At 40.1% G+C, this 13,456-nt stretch overlaps 1 protein-coding gene across 1 annotated transcript; it reads right to left on the reverse strand.

Annotated features, from left to right (window-relative positions):
• Positions 1-1,885: 1,885 nt before the first annotated feature.
• LOC149160378 (uncharacterized) lies at positions 1,886-6,037 on the reverse strand. Its single transcript, XM_089434604.1, has 2 exons — positions 5,209-6,037; positions 1,886-4,761 (listed from the first exon to the last, which is right to left on the reverse strand). The coding sequence occupies exons 1-2, from the start codon at positions 6,035-6,037 to the stop codon at positions 1,886-1,888; spliced, it is 3,705 nt and encodes a 1,234-aa protein (XP_089290730.1).
• Between the last annotated feature and the right edge of the window lie 7,419 nt (positions 6,038-13,456).

The raw sequence follows: 13,456 nt of genomic DNA on the forward strand, positions 1-13,456 counted from the left end.
GATGTGTTTGTTTGGTCTTATGAGGAAATGCCTGGGATAGATCCATCCATAGTCCAACATGAGATCAAAACATATGAAAATGCAAAACCTATTCACCAGAAGCTTCAACTGATAAACCCTAAAAAAGCAGCAACTATCACAACTGAGGTTGAAAAGTTTCTTAAGGTGGGTTTCATATACCCCATTCCTTTAACTGAGTGGGTCTTGAATCCAGTCCTAGTGGACAAGAACCAAGGAATGATTTGTTTATGCATTGACATTAGGGACCTAAATAAGGCTTGTCCTTAGGATAATTACTCCATGCCTTTTATTGATCAGATTATCGATGAATGTGCAGGCAATGATATTTTTTCATTTATGGATGTATTTTCCAGTTATAATCAAATCACTATTCATTAAGAAGATCAACATAAGACAACTTTTATTTGCCCCTAGGTACATTTGCATATAAAAATATGCCTTTTGGACTTAAAAACGCTGGAGCTACCTTTCAGCGGGCCATGTCATATGCTTTTCACGATATCAAACATGTTTTTTTTTTGTAAGCTGCGGTAATTCTATTATCTACAAGCAAAAATTATAGTACAAAACTCAGGAGCCTCAACCTGCCCCGAAGGGAAACCATGTCTGTTGGCTCCTATACTTGCAACAGTCATTACCATTATCAGTCTGAACATTGTCAAATACCATAAACATAAAACCCTCTTTCCCAAGTTTATCCCACCCAACTATCTTTTTCTCTGTACTATTTAACCTCCACAAACTACTGTCTTTTTGGCATGCCTTACAACAAACTTTCATAGACAAAATTTATTCAAAAAAGCAGAAGCACAAGAAACAGGCCTCTCAGTTTTCTGCATCTCCTTTGCTGGTGTTGTTGCAGACGCTGTCCTTCCTCATCGCTTTCAGCATTTCTTTAATCTCCAGGAGATGCTCGTTCTGCAGTCTAACCAGCTCCTCCACATTTGCAATTTCCTGCTTGGCCGCCGCGGTTTCAGTCGCCATCTCCACCATTTCTGACGCCACTTGTTCCATGGCCTTGGCCAGGATATGTTTCAGAACCCAATATATGTGCAGAGCACGCCGGTACAGGGTGAGTCTCCCGCACGTGTTTCCAGGGTCTGGTAACTGCGAGGACCATTCCTCCATTTCCGGGTCGGAGGGCTCCTCCAAAACCTTTTCCTCAATGGCGTCGATAATTCTCCTTATATCTGCGTTGGAATCCAGATTATAAGCTTGTTCCGCTTCATTCCGAGCCGTGTTAATTGTTCTATGCCTTTTTCGCCGCCTGTTCTGCGTTCTATTTCCCTCCGCATTGTCAGTGGAATGACGGGGTCGTCCTCGTCCCCTGTTCTCCTAGTGCTTCTGACCACCTTGCTTTGGGCCTCTGCTGCTCTGCCCAATTTCAAACTGTTTTCCTCTGCATTCTTCGCACTGTCTGAGATTCATTTCTTCCGAGCTTTCCACTTCAATTTTAACTCTTCCCTGTACGAAATTCCTGGCTTCCTCCCTATCCTTCTCTTTTTGGACTGTTTTACCGCTTCTCTCCCCCATTGTTGAGCGTTTGAGTCTCTGGTTCGGAATTCTTTGCCAGATTGATTCCTCCCGCGAGCCTTTTCCAATACCTTTCATTCTGCCTTTGATCTCTCTAATACCCTTCTCGCCCCCTTTGCTCTGATGATGAGAATTCGCTCCACTTCTACTGTCCCTCCTTCTTCGAATGATGGATTTGTTGTTGAGAATCGTAATTTGTTTTGGGCCTCGTTCCTGTCTTACTGCCACCTCAATTAATACTGATGTCAGGCGATTAAGAGCGCCGTCCTTCCGTCCTCTCCTTATTGCCGCCGGTTCGTGCCTCATTCTCCCGTTCCCGCTCCGCGCATGATCATAATTGATTTTGTTCTGCATCATGATTATCCTTTCCAATGAGCTGATTGAGACCATCCCATTTTGCCAACGAACCCTGATTGGTCCAGCTGTCATCAATTCGATCCAGGGGCTCTTTGCTTCCCCAGTTCGCTAAACAATCTGCGGGTTTGTTACCCTCCCTTCTTACGTGCGTCGTGATCTTGTAGTCTACCTCTTTCAAAAGATCCTCGATGTCTCGCACTAAGCTTGCGCTTCTCCAGCTCTTTACAACCTTTTCCCATTTTTTCCCATTGATTAATTTTCTGATTGTATCTATTACCAGGGTGGAATCTCCCTCAATTTCAATTTTTCTGTAGCCATTTCTTCTAGCGATTTTGAGTCCCTGGTAAACAGCCATGAATTCTGCCTCATTATTGGTCATTATTCCTCCATATTCCGCATATATCCACTCTGTCTCCCCCTGTCTATTCCTGAAGAGTCCGCCAAAACCCGCTGGTCCGGGATTTCCTTTTGCCGCGCCGTCGAAATTGAGTTTCACAAACCCCTCAGGAGGCTTTCGATAGGTTGCATGACTTTGGATTGCCATTGACTGATTCTGCTTTGTTTTTGGATGGTAAATCATCCCCTGATCTATGTTCAGCTGCTTTAAAATCTCAGCTTCAGTATCCGAGGTTTTCCAATCCTCTTCTGCCCAATTCTCTGCTAAGATTGATTCTCTAATTTGCTTGAGAGTTCTCTTCCATACTTCCTCCGGCTCTGATGATTTTCCTTTGAATATTCGACTATTTCTTTCCTTCCACAAATTCCAAACGTTAAATCCAGCTGTAATACTCCATGCTCTTCTAACAATTTTACTTTGGAACTTTCCTTCTCCCCAGTCGAAAAGGGTTTGGATTATATCATGAGGGTTTCTCTCTGTTGTTGAGAATAGATTTCTTGTTTTTTCCCATTGGAGTTGGGCAACCTTACATCCATTCAACAGATGTTCCTGATCTTCTTCCTCCGAATAGCATAGATAACATCTTGAAGGGCCAGAGAATCCCCTTTTTTGAATTCTATCCCAGGTTAGAATCCGCTTCCTTCCTACTAGCCATGCAAACAATTTTATCTTCGGCCACCATTTTGATTTCCATATCCTTTTCCATTTTTGATCTTCTTCCCCCGGTTCTTGCTGAGTTTTTGCTTTGTAAGCTTCCTTTATGTTAAATATTCCTTTCGTCTCTTTACCCCATCGGAGAATGTCTCTTCCATCTCTCTTTTTTATCTTTCTGGATTCTATTTCCTTTCCAAATACTTTTTTCTGGTCTTCTGTTGCATCTCTTTTCCACTCCTCCAAAGGTTTCCAGCTTCGCCATTCCTCATTTCCTTGTTCTTCGTTCCAGTAATCCTTAACTGTAATGAGGTTTCTTTCTATACCTGCTCTGTATATTTCTTGCAGTTCTTGCAAGTTTATCATTTTCTCCCTCTGCTGCCAGGCTTCATCCCAGAATCTCGCTGTCTGTCCCCCTCTGATTTCCCAGAATATATGTCTGTCTATTAAATCCCTGCTTTGAATAGTGAGATTCCAAATATCTGATCCTCGTGGCATGTCTTGCACCCTAAGAATGTCTTCCGGGGCAGGGGGCATATTATATTTAGTTGACCAGATTTCTTTCCAAAGATCCGGCCCCCCTTGAATCCATCTCCACCTTAGCTTGGCGCCGAGGACTTGATTTAAGGTCCAGGGGTCTCTGAGGCCTAAACCCCCTTTCTCCTTTGGTCTAGTTAGACTATCCCATGAACATAGAGCCCACTTCTTTTGCTGCTGCGGTCCCCCCCACAGGAATTTTCTATAGATCTCCACCAGTTTATTGCAAATTCCTTTAGGAGCAGCCATTACGGATAAAGGATATATCGGAATTGCTTGAAGAGTAGCTTTTAACAGAATAACCCTTGCTGCTAAATTCAGGGCTCGGAAAGTCCAGTTCTCCAATCTTTTTGTGATCTTCTCCAGAGTATTTTTCCAATTTCCAATTTTGAGCGAGGACGAATCTAACATAGTACCTAAGTATTTGGTAGGGAGATCTCCTTTCCGATAGCCCAGGACCCTGGTTAGATGAATTTTAATGGGTTCCACAGTGTTAAAGAAAAAGGTTCTGGATTTCTCATTATTAACCTCCATCCCTGTGCCTTCCATAAATATCTCAAGTATTTTCTTTATCCTTTTCACTTCTGTCAGAGTTGCTTTGCAGTATATCATTATATCGTCCACAAATTGTTGGTGCGTAACAGTGGTTTGATTTCCCCATAGTCTTAGCCCTTGAATTTTCCTTTCTCTTAATTCTTTTTTAAAGTATCTGCCTAATCCTTCTGCTGCAATTATGAACAGGAAGGGGGATAGGGGGTCCCCTTGTCTGAGGCCTCTCGTTGCATTGAAGGTAGATGTTGGAGCCCCATTCAACAGGATGGAGAAATTTGGGGTTGAGATCATACTCATAACCCAATTCACCCATCTATCACAGAAACCATACGCTTTCAGAATTGCTTCTAAATACTTCCAGTTTAGCCTATCATAGGCTTTTGAGAGGTCTAATTTAATCAGCATGCCTCTTTCTTTTTTCGTTTTCAGAGTGTGAATTACTTCCTGAGCCACCACTAACCCATCCAGTATCTGCCTCCCTTCAACAAACCCAGTTTGCTCTGGGGATATGATGCTTGGGAGGATCGATTTCAATCTCTGAGCCACAACTGAAGCCACTATTTTGTAGATGACGTTACAGAGGGCTATGGGTCTAAAACCTTCAGCTTGATCAGCCTGATTTGTTTTAGGAATAAGGGTCAGCATGGTTGCGTTTATTCCAGGCCATAGTCTTTGATTTATTCTGGCCTCCTCTACAACTTCCAGCACTTCATCTGCAAGAAAATTCCACCCAGCTTGAAAGAATTCTACTGTGTACCCATCCGGTCCGGGCGCTTTATTCCTTTTCATGTTTCTTACTATATCCTCCACTTCTTCCATCGTAATTTTCCTCATTAGTGCTAGGTTTTGATCTCTTGTTACCATATTTGGGATTTCTCTGCTTATCTTCGCTATGGCTTCAGATCTGTCAACTTGAGGTTCTCTAAGAATATTTTTGAAATGATTAACCAGCTCTTTTTCTATTTCTTCGTGTTGAAGAACTCTCTGACCCTCCTTATTTCTAATTGAAAAAATTCGATTTCTTTGTCTATGTTGGACCATTGCTTTATGGAAGAACTTAGTATTCCTCTCGCCTTCCCGGAGCCATTGCACCCTTGATTTCTGCTTCCATAAAATCTCTTCTTGTTTCCTTCTTTCTTCTAGCTTGTTTAGTATAGTACCTTCTTCTTTTGTTCTTTCCTCCTGTATGCCTTCTAAGATGTCTAACTGCTGAAGCTCTTCCATTCTCTGCTCTAGTTTGTTCTTTTCTTCTATTATGTTACCGAATTCTTCTTTATTCCACTTCTTTAGCTTAATCTTCATTTCCTTCAATTTAAGTTGGAAAGTATGCATCTTATTCTTTCCTCTTTGATCGCTCGCCTTCCACCATTCTTCTAGTTTTTCCATCAACCCTTCATTTCTTAGCCAAAAGGCTTCGAATCTGAAGGGTTTGTTAGCAGGCCTTTGTTTTAAATCTATTTCTAGTTTGATCGGCCAGTGGTCTGAGCCAGCTACCGGGAGGATAGTGGCTTCTATGAAGACATCCTTCATCATTATTTGTTCTGAGATTAAGAATCTATCTAGGCGCGAGGCTATTTGATTAGCTCCACCTCTTCGGTTATTCCAAGTATGTTTCCCATTAATGGTTTGGATATCTATCAGCTTTTGTTCCCTTATCATGTCTCCAAACTGCTCCACTGCCTTATCCAATCTCCTTACTCCTCCTCTTTTTTCCTCTGCGGCTTTGATCAGATTGAAATCCCCTCCTATGATCCATTGTTTCCCTGGAATTAGACCTCTTAAAGCTTTTAGATTTTGCAGGAAATTTTCCTTCTCACTCTGGATATGCGGCCCATAAACTCCTGTTATAAAAACCTCCTCCACCGTTCCTACAATACTTGTTGTTCCTGTTAAGATTCTTGGAAAGCTCATCCAATTACTGAATTGAACTTCCTCTGGATTCCATATTATTACTAAGCCTCCTGCGCTCCCAACTGCATCTTGTCCCATTATTTCATATCTACTCCTATTTCTACTCAAAATTTCTCTCATTTTATCGATGCTTATTTTTGTTTCTTGTAAAATCATTATACTGGGTTTTTCTTTTTTCAATCTCTCATTCAGATACCTTTGTTTGCCTCTGCTGTTGAGGCCTCTTACGTTCCAGCTTGTTATAATCATCTTAAAAGTTTTGGGCGGGTTTGGAATACCTCAGAGAGAGGTATCACTCTTCCAGAGCTGACAAGCATTTCTCCCACATCTTGTATCGTTTCATTCAAAGTTCTTCTCCCTCTTTTTTTCCCTGTTTTGCCAGTGCTGCTCACTCCTATGTTCTGCACTTCCTGTTTTTCCGCTTGTTGATTTTCCGTGTCTCCTGTTAATCCCCTCTTTTCCTTATATCGTTTGAATGCTTCCTTATACCTCTATTTTTGTTCCTCTGGGATGAATCTTTCGTCTAGCCTTTTCCATTCCTGTAACAGCTTTGCCATTACCTGCTCTTCTTCGTCTCCTGTTGTTTTCTGTAGGTCTATCTCCATGTCTCCTAACTCCTCCTGGGTTTCTTCTGCGTTTTCTACCCTCTGGTCCTTTTTTGTTTTTTCTGTTTCTTTATCCTCCTTTTCCTCTGCTACCTCCATCTCCTCTACTTCTTCTTCTTCGCTTACTTCGTTTTCCAGACCTTCTCCCTGTAGGACTTGAAATTTGTTTAGAGATTCTGTTTTCTGGGTTTCTTTTTGCTTACCCACTGGCCCCTGTCTATTTCCTCTTCTTCTCCTGCGTTGAACTTCTTGGAAGTCCTCTTCTTCCTTCTCTGTTTTCCTTGTTGCATTTCGCCTTTCATATTCTGCTTCCCTTTCCTTTTCAGCTAGTGTGATGGGGCATTCTCTAACTAGGTGGCCATACTCATGGCACCTTCTGCAGCGAAATGGAATGTGTTCGTAGTCTAAAGGTTGATTCCATACCTCATCATGATACTCCAGTTCTATAGTGTCTGGAAGTGGCTCAGTGATATTCATATATGCACATATTCTCGCATATGTGTTGTATTTTCCTCTCTTTGTTGATTCTGCCACTTTCACAAATGAACCTATTGAATCTCCGATACCTTTGAGGATCTCTGGATCCCAGAATTCTGATGGTAGGCCGAAAAGTCTTATCCATACCGGGGCAGCTAGCATTTTTTCTTTGTCTGGGTTGTAACAGTCTACCCACTCTCTCATGAACAGACCAGCATTGTTCATGAAGTAGGGTTGTTCCTCAAAGATCCTTCTCTTGTCTTCGAGATTAGAGAATATGACTGTAAAAAACCCCTTCGCCCCTAGCTTGACCTCTACATGTCCTTTTGGTTTCCACCTCTGATGGATCCATCTCATGAGATTTTTCTCATTTGGCCAGTATCCTATAAACTTACAAATCAAAGCATAATCTCTCATGTAGCTTCTGTAATTTTCTAATCTATTAGGCGGTATGACAAACCTGGGTTTGCTCGTTGCTCTTGGTAGGCATTTGCTTGGGATTCCTGATCTCCTTTGTGCTCCAGCAGCTGAAGTTTCTCCTTCATTTTTCCATTCTTCCTCGCCCTGCTTTTCCTTTCTAGCTTCTCCTGTTATTACCTCTTTATAGGAGGGGATCTCTCCCCTCCCGTTCTCCATTCCCATCCCTTCCGGTCAGCACCCGCGGCCTCCGGTTGTCGTTTTGTTCTTCTTCAATGGAAACTGGTTGATTTGGTCTGTCCTCTGCGCGCGTTCTTTGAACCGGGCCCCCCTGACCCTGCAAGCTTCAGCTTCTTGTCAGGGATCTGGCCTGCAACTGCGCAGTCATGCGTTCATACCTCCGGTGAAAACCCTCAAAGCTCCCTCCCAGTAACCGAAGACATGTCACCACGATATCAAACATGTTATCGAAGCTTACTTGGATGATTTAGCTACTCGTTCTCGAAAGATAATAGATCATCCTAAACAACTTCAATTTATTTTTGAGCGATGTCATTTTTATAAAATCCGGTTGAATCAGCATAAGTGTGTTTTTGTTGTCACATCCAGTCAGTTGTTGGGATTCATCATGTCTACTGAAGGGATTCACGTAGATCCCTTCAAGGTTGAGGCAATACTTCAGTTTCCTCCCCCATCCTCTATTCGTAAACTTCAAAATCTTTAAGGAAAAGCCAATTTCTTAAGGAGATTTATATCTAATTATGCCGAGATTACAAAAGGATTTATGAGATTTCTTAAGAAAGGGGTCCCATTCCCATGGGATGATCTCACGCAACGCTCATTTGATGCTTTGAAAAAAGCATAAACCTCTGCTCCTTTGTTGAGTCCACCCGATTATAGCAAAGACTTCCTTTTATATCTCGTTGCAACAGAATCAACTATTGGTATGGTTCTGGTTCAGGAGGATGATGCTTTCTATGAGCACGTAATCTATTATCTGAGATGAGGCTTAGTGGGCCCTGAACTACATTATTCTCCCATTGAGAAATTAGCTTTGGAGACTGTCCATGTTGTCCAGTGATGTAGACATTATATTCTGCTTTGAAAAAATTTCATCTTAGCAGCTATCAATCCATTTCAATTTTTTCTCAGCAGGCGAGTGATTGGGGGAAAATACAATAGATGGATTGTCATTTTACAAGAATTCAATCTCAAATTCATGTCGGCTAAGTCTAAGAAATCCTTAGTATTTGCAAAATTGATCTCAGATTTGCCTTGCAAGGAAGAAATGGTTTATGAGGAATCTTTTCCTGATGAACATCTTTTTCTTATTTCCTCTCAAGATTCTTGGTATGGAGATATTATTATATATCTCTAGACTTCGAAGTTTTGTCTCACTTTTTTGAAGTATGAACGTAGAAAATTACGTCACCTAGTTAAAATCTATATTATTATAGGTGACACTTTATATCGTCACAGGGTTGATTCAATCCTTAGACATTGTTTAACCTTAGAAGAAGTTGAGTCTTTTCTTAATGATTGCCACAGTGGAGCTTGTGGTGGTCATCTATCTGGGCTTGCAATAGCCCAAAAATATTTGCATGCAGGCTAGTTTTTGGTTTTCGATCTTCAAATAATGTATTGAAGTGATCAAGATATGCCACCCTTGTCAAGTTTATACTCAGAAAATGCGCACGCTTCCAGCACCACTTTTCCCTATGATCATCACCGGTCCTATTACAATGTGGGGTATTGATTTTACTACTTGCAATTCACCTTTGGCAGGAAATCACAAGTATATCATCGTAGTTGTAGACTACTTTACTAAGTGGTCTGAGGCTATGCCTACTTCCAGAATGATAGTGAAACAACAACCCTATTTCTATTTAATCAAGTTATTTCCCAACTTGGTATTCCTAAAGAGATTGTTACTAACCATGGCAGTCATTTCCAAAATTAGATGATGTCTGAATTGGCTCTTAATTTGGGTTTTCGGTAAGAGCATTCATCTCCGTATTATCCTTAGGCCAATGGGTAGATTGAAGCCATGAATAAATCCCTAAAAGCCATCCTACAAAGGACGATTAACAAATATTGATCCTATTTGTTATAGACATATTTGGGCACTGCAACCCCAATCTTATATGTCGATAAACCAAGGGCTCTTTAACCCCTAAAAGTGTTGTTTCATACCCTAAAGGATCATGGTCAACTGATTACATCATTCCCCAAAAGTTCCACCTGAAAAACCACTCAGAACTGGCCAAAACTGGACCATACTGACTGCTCCATTGTCAGGGTGCAATGCATACTGACTTCTACACTAGCCAGGTGTGATGCATACTAAAGAGGCCTTTTATGGGGTGTGATGAGCGAGGATGGACAAATGTCCAAGACAGTTTGCTAAGTGGATGCTCATGGAATCTTCCAGAAACTTCTCATATGACACTTGCCTCTCTGAATTCGCCCAGGGATGAGTAAGAGATCCAAGAAATCTCCAAGTGGAACCAAGAACAACAAGTGGAATGACACTAATCAAAAACCCAGAGATGACTCACACCCTTGCAGACATCTATAAATGGATCCCTCATCTGAGAGATCTAGATGCTGGAATTTTGTAATGTGTAAGGAAGTGTTGATAGTTTTCCTTTGAGAAAGAGCATTGTATTGTTGGGTGATCTTGCTTTTCATGAGGTGAAGAGGGTTTTGATGTTGGGAGGTTGGTGCTGGATCAGACAGCTGGGTTGTAATTCTCCCTTCTATTATTAATAAAGTTCTTTGAGTTTTCCTCCATACAATCGTGTATTTGTGAATGTTGTTATTTGTGAATGCCATTGTATGATCAATGTATTTCTAATTCTACATTGTTTTTGATATAATAGATCAAGATGCTTTGATGGTGTTTTGTTACTTTGTCTCTATAGGTATTCATTAAGCGAGATAAGTAGGAGAAAAGGTGTAAGCTCTATCAAGGGAGAGAGAAATCAAGTAAGGAGTCAAGCGGAAGATCCAGGTTGGTCCCTTTGCTCCTCTCTTATCTATCATACATAAAGGAAATCACAAATTTCTTTGATTATTTGTTTCTAGGATAGCTGCCAATCCTAGTGGGACTAGCAGATCGAAAAGACACTTGTTTTCTCGAAAACACTATTGGCACATTATTTTATATCAGGCACTTTGGGCATACAAAATGTGAGTCAATATTTCCCCTGGTTTTACTCCTTTTCAACTAGTTTATGGGTTGGAATCAATTTTTCCTGTGGAATGTGAAATTCCTTCCCTTAAATTAGTTGTTGAACTTCTTCCAGATACTTATAGTATCAAAGAATGCTTCTTTCATTTGGAACATCTCGATGAATAGCGTGAAAATGAAACCATAATCAACGAAGCTCATAAAAAGAGAGTAAAAACTCAATATGATAAGGTTGTCCATCCTAGATTTTTCTTTGAAGGCAACCTTGTCCTGGTCTATGACCAAGACAAAGATACCTTGGGGGTAGGAAAGTTTATATCTATGGTACGGTCCCTTCATTATCAAAAGGGTTTTGAAAAAGGGAGCTTATGAGTTTATTTGATTTTGAGGGAAACGAGTTGGCAAAGCCCAGAAATGGGCTCTATCTTAAAAAGTATTTTTCTTAGACTTCAGCCTAGCATTTGCTTGGCTGTAAATATTGTGTATTTGTGCATATCTATCTATCGATTTCATAGTGACGTCGACATTTGTGATCTGCTTTGGCAGGTATTAATGGACAATTTGATATATCTAGGGTTTGTCGATGGTGCTAGTAGACACATCCAGAACCTTGATTTTGTGGCTTGGGTGATTTATTATCCATCTGTCCGGTTGTTGGTCTCAATAGGCGTATGTATTGGTATCGCTTCAAATAATGTCGTTGAATATACTGTTGTCATTAATTTACTATGTGAGGCAATATCTCTTAGTATTGATTCATTAGTAGTTTACTTGGATTTACAACTGGTGGTATCTCAATTAAATAACATCTATCATGTGAGAGATCCTTATTTATATCACCAATTTCTGATAGTGCATTTATTCCAGAGATCATTTGTTTACATCACATTTATTCATATTCCACGATCAGAAAATTCATTTGCATATTCTATCACTAATAAAGCATTAGATTGAAATATAAACCATTCATCACATTAAAAAAATAAAAAATAATCGAAGTATCATATGTATATATATGATCATCATGATAAACTGTTTGTACATAGATAGAGTTTGATGTCCAAAATAATATACAAAATTGGGACAAAAATTTCCTATAAAATTAGGGCTCATGCCCATAATCATGTCTAATCAAAAACGATTTGGTCATCCATCTATAGGTCCTACTCAGGGTGAGCAACATGGAATAAAACGATGGCATTTTCCACCCGTCGAAATAACTGCACCAATCGCGTGGCACTCCTACCACACATCTTTGCATCTCCTCTATAAGGTCTTCTATAGCCACCATAGGTACCTGGTAAGTCAACCTCACCAAGTTTCTCTGGACAGAATGGAGGGTCCTCTTAGTCTCTACTGTGGCTCCTTCTACGTGTCTTCAACGACACCTGTGTTGAGGTAGACCCTCAGATGTTACTGGTCCAAAATCTATGTCATGATCAATAATTTTGTAAGTATTTGTCTCATCAATAATATTTTTGGATCATTTATCCAAAAAATCTTAAAATCCAAAAAATTAAAAGACATTTGTACTTATGGCTCCCCACGTTGCATCCAGTGGAAAAACCAGATCTGGATCTCCTCTGAAGTCCATGCCAGCATACGGGCAGTCCTAGACTACTATGACTTGTTGTTCCCACTAAAGGAAGAACTCGTCATCAAATGTATTTCTAGGGACCTCACCACCCCCTAGTCATTTCATTAGATCAACCCATCTACCCATTCGTGGATCCCTTGGGTTGCTAATGGTGGATAATACCTTGGGTCAAAGCCCTGGTACTCTCTCAAAGAAGAAGGAACACAAGATGGATACATATCCAAAGTTCTTTGTCTAACCTTTTTGGATAGAGGTAAGTTGTTTTTTTATATTGTCTAAAAGGGGTGTGCACTAATCAAAAACTGTCACGAGACACTCCACTACAAGACTCATTGAAACACAAGAGGTTTGATGTAGAGAAGTTGAACCATTTACTCTAGAAATGGTAAAAAGAATAATCCTCATGGATAGACTCTCTACATGTTTGATTGGGATATGGGTTCCAATCTTCTTGGTGTTTCTTGGACAGTAGATGTGTATGTAGTCTTCCACTCTAAAGATACCTCTTTTTCTTCCTGTTGAGTTGACTCTCTCTCCTCTCCGGGAAAGACCTATGATGAAATAGATATCCTCTATTTCAATCCTCAGAGGCATCTGGTCAATAACAAAAGCATCTTCTTTTGGATCCCAGTAGTGGATTAACATCTCAAGCAACTTGGTATTTTCCTTCATATTCAGCATTTTGAAAATTTTCAATAATCCACATCCTCGTAAGGCATCTAATGCATTTGGATCTTCCATTACTTCATTATCAATCACACTATTCTCTCTTTCATGCCAAGTAATTGACATTCTACAAAACAAAAGTGTTTCAAATCATTAAAACCGTGTTCCAAATTTTGAATTCGCGCACACATGGGTTCGGTATTCACACAGTCGCGTATAGGGATTTTCTATACATAGTTCATATGTGTCCAACCCGCATGTATGCAAAGAAAAATTTTCAAACTAAATTCCCACAGTCAAATTTTTGACAAAAACATTTAAAAAGCAATAAAACTTATCAAAAAATTAGTTAGAAGGTTACCTAGAGGATTGGAGGCTGAATGAACAAATGAATTTGATGGATTAAGATTTCTTGGTTTTTTCTCCATAGCTCCTTCACCAAATTTTTCAGAAAAAATTGAAGAATTGTGAGTCAAAAAGTCCTTATATAAGTTGACATATGAAAATTACTTTTTTCTAAAGTTTATTTTTCTTTTTTATGG

Source organism: Pinus tabuliformis, chromosome 5_2 (assembly GCF_031772625.1).
Source record: "Pinus tabuliformis cultivar Carrire ecotype Pingquan chromosome 5_2, CPIR1, whole genome shotgun sequence".
Classification (NCBI taxonomy): domain Eukaryota; kingdom Viridiplantae; phylum Streptophyta; class Pinopsida; order Pinales; family Pinaceae; genus Pinus; species Pinus tabuliformis.

Coding starts and splice junctions, on each gene's coding strand:
- LOC149160378 (XM_089434604.1), bottom strand. CDS start 6,037: ATGGGACAAGATGCAGTTGGGAGCGCAGGAGGCTTAGTAATAATATGG. Junction 4,762..5,208: donor GGAAAGAACAAAAGAAGAAG/GTACTATACTAA, acceptor ATTTTCTTGCAG/ATGAAGTGCTGGAAGTTGTA.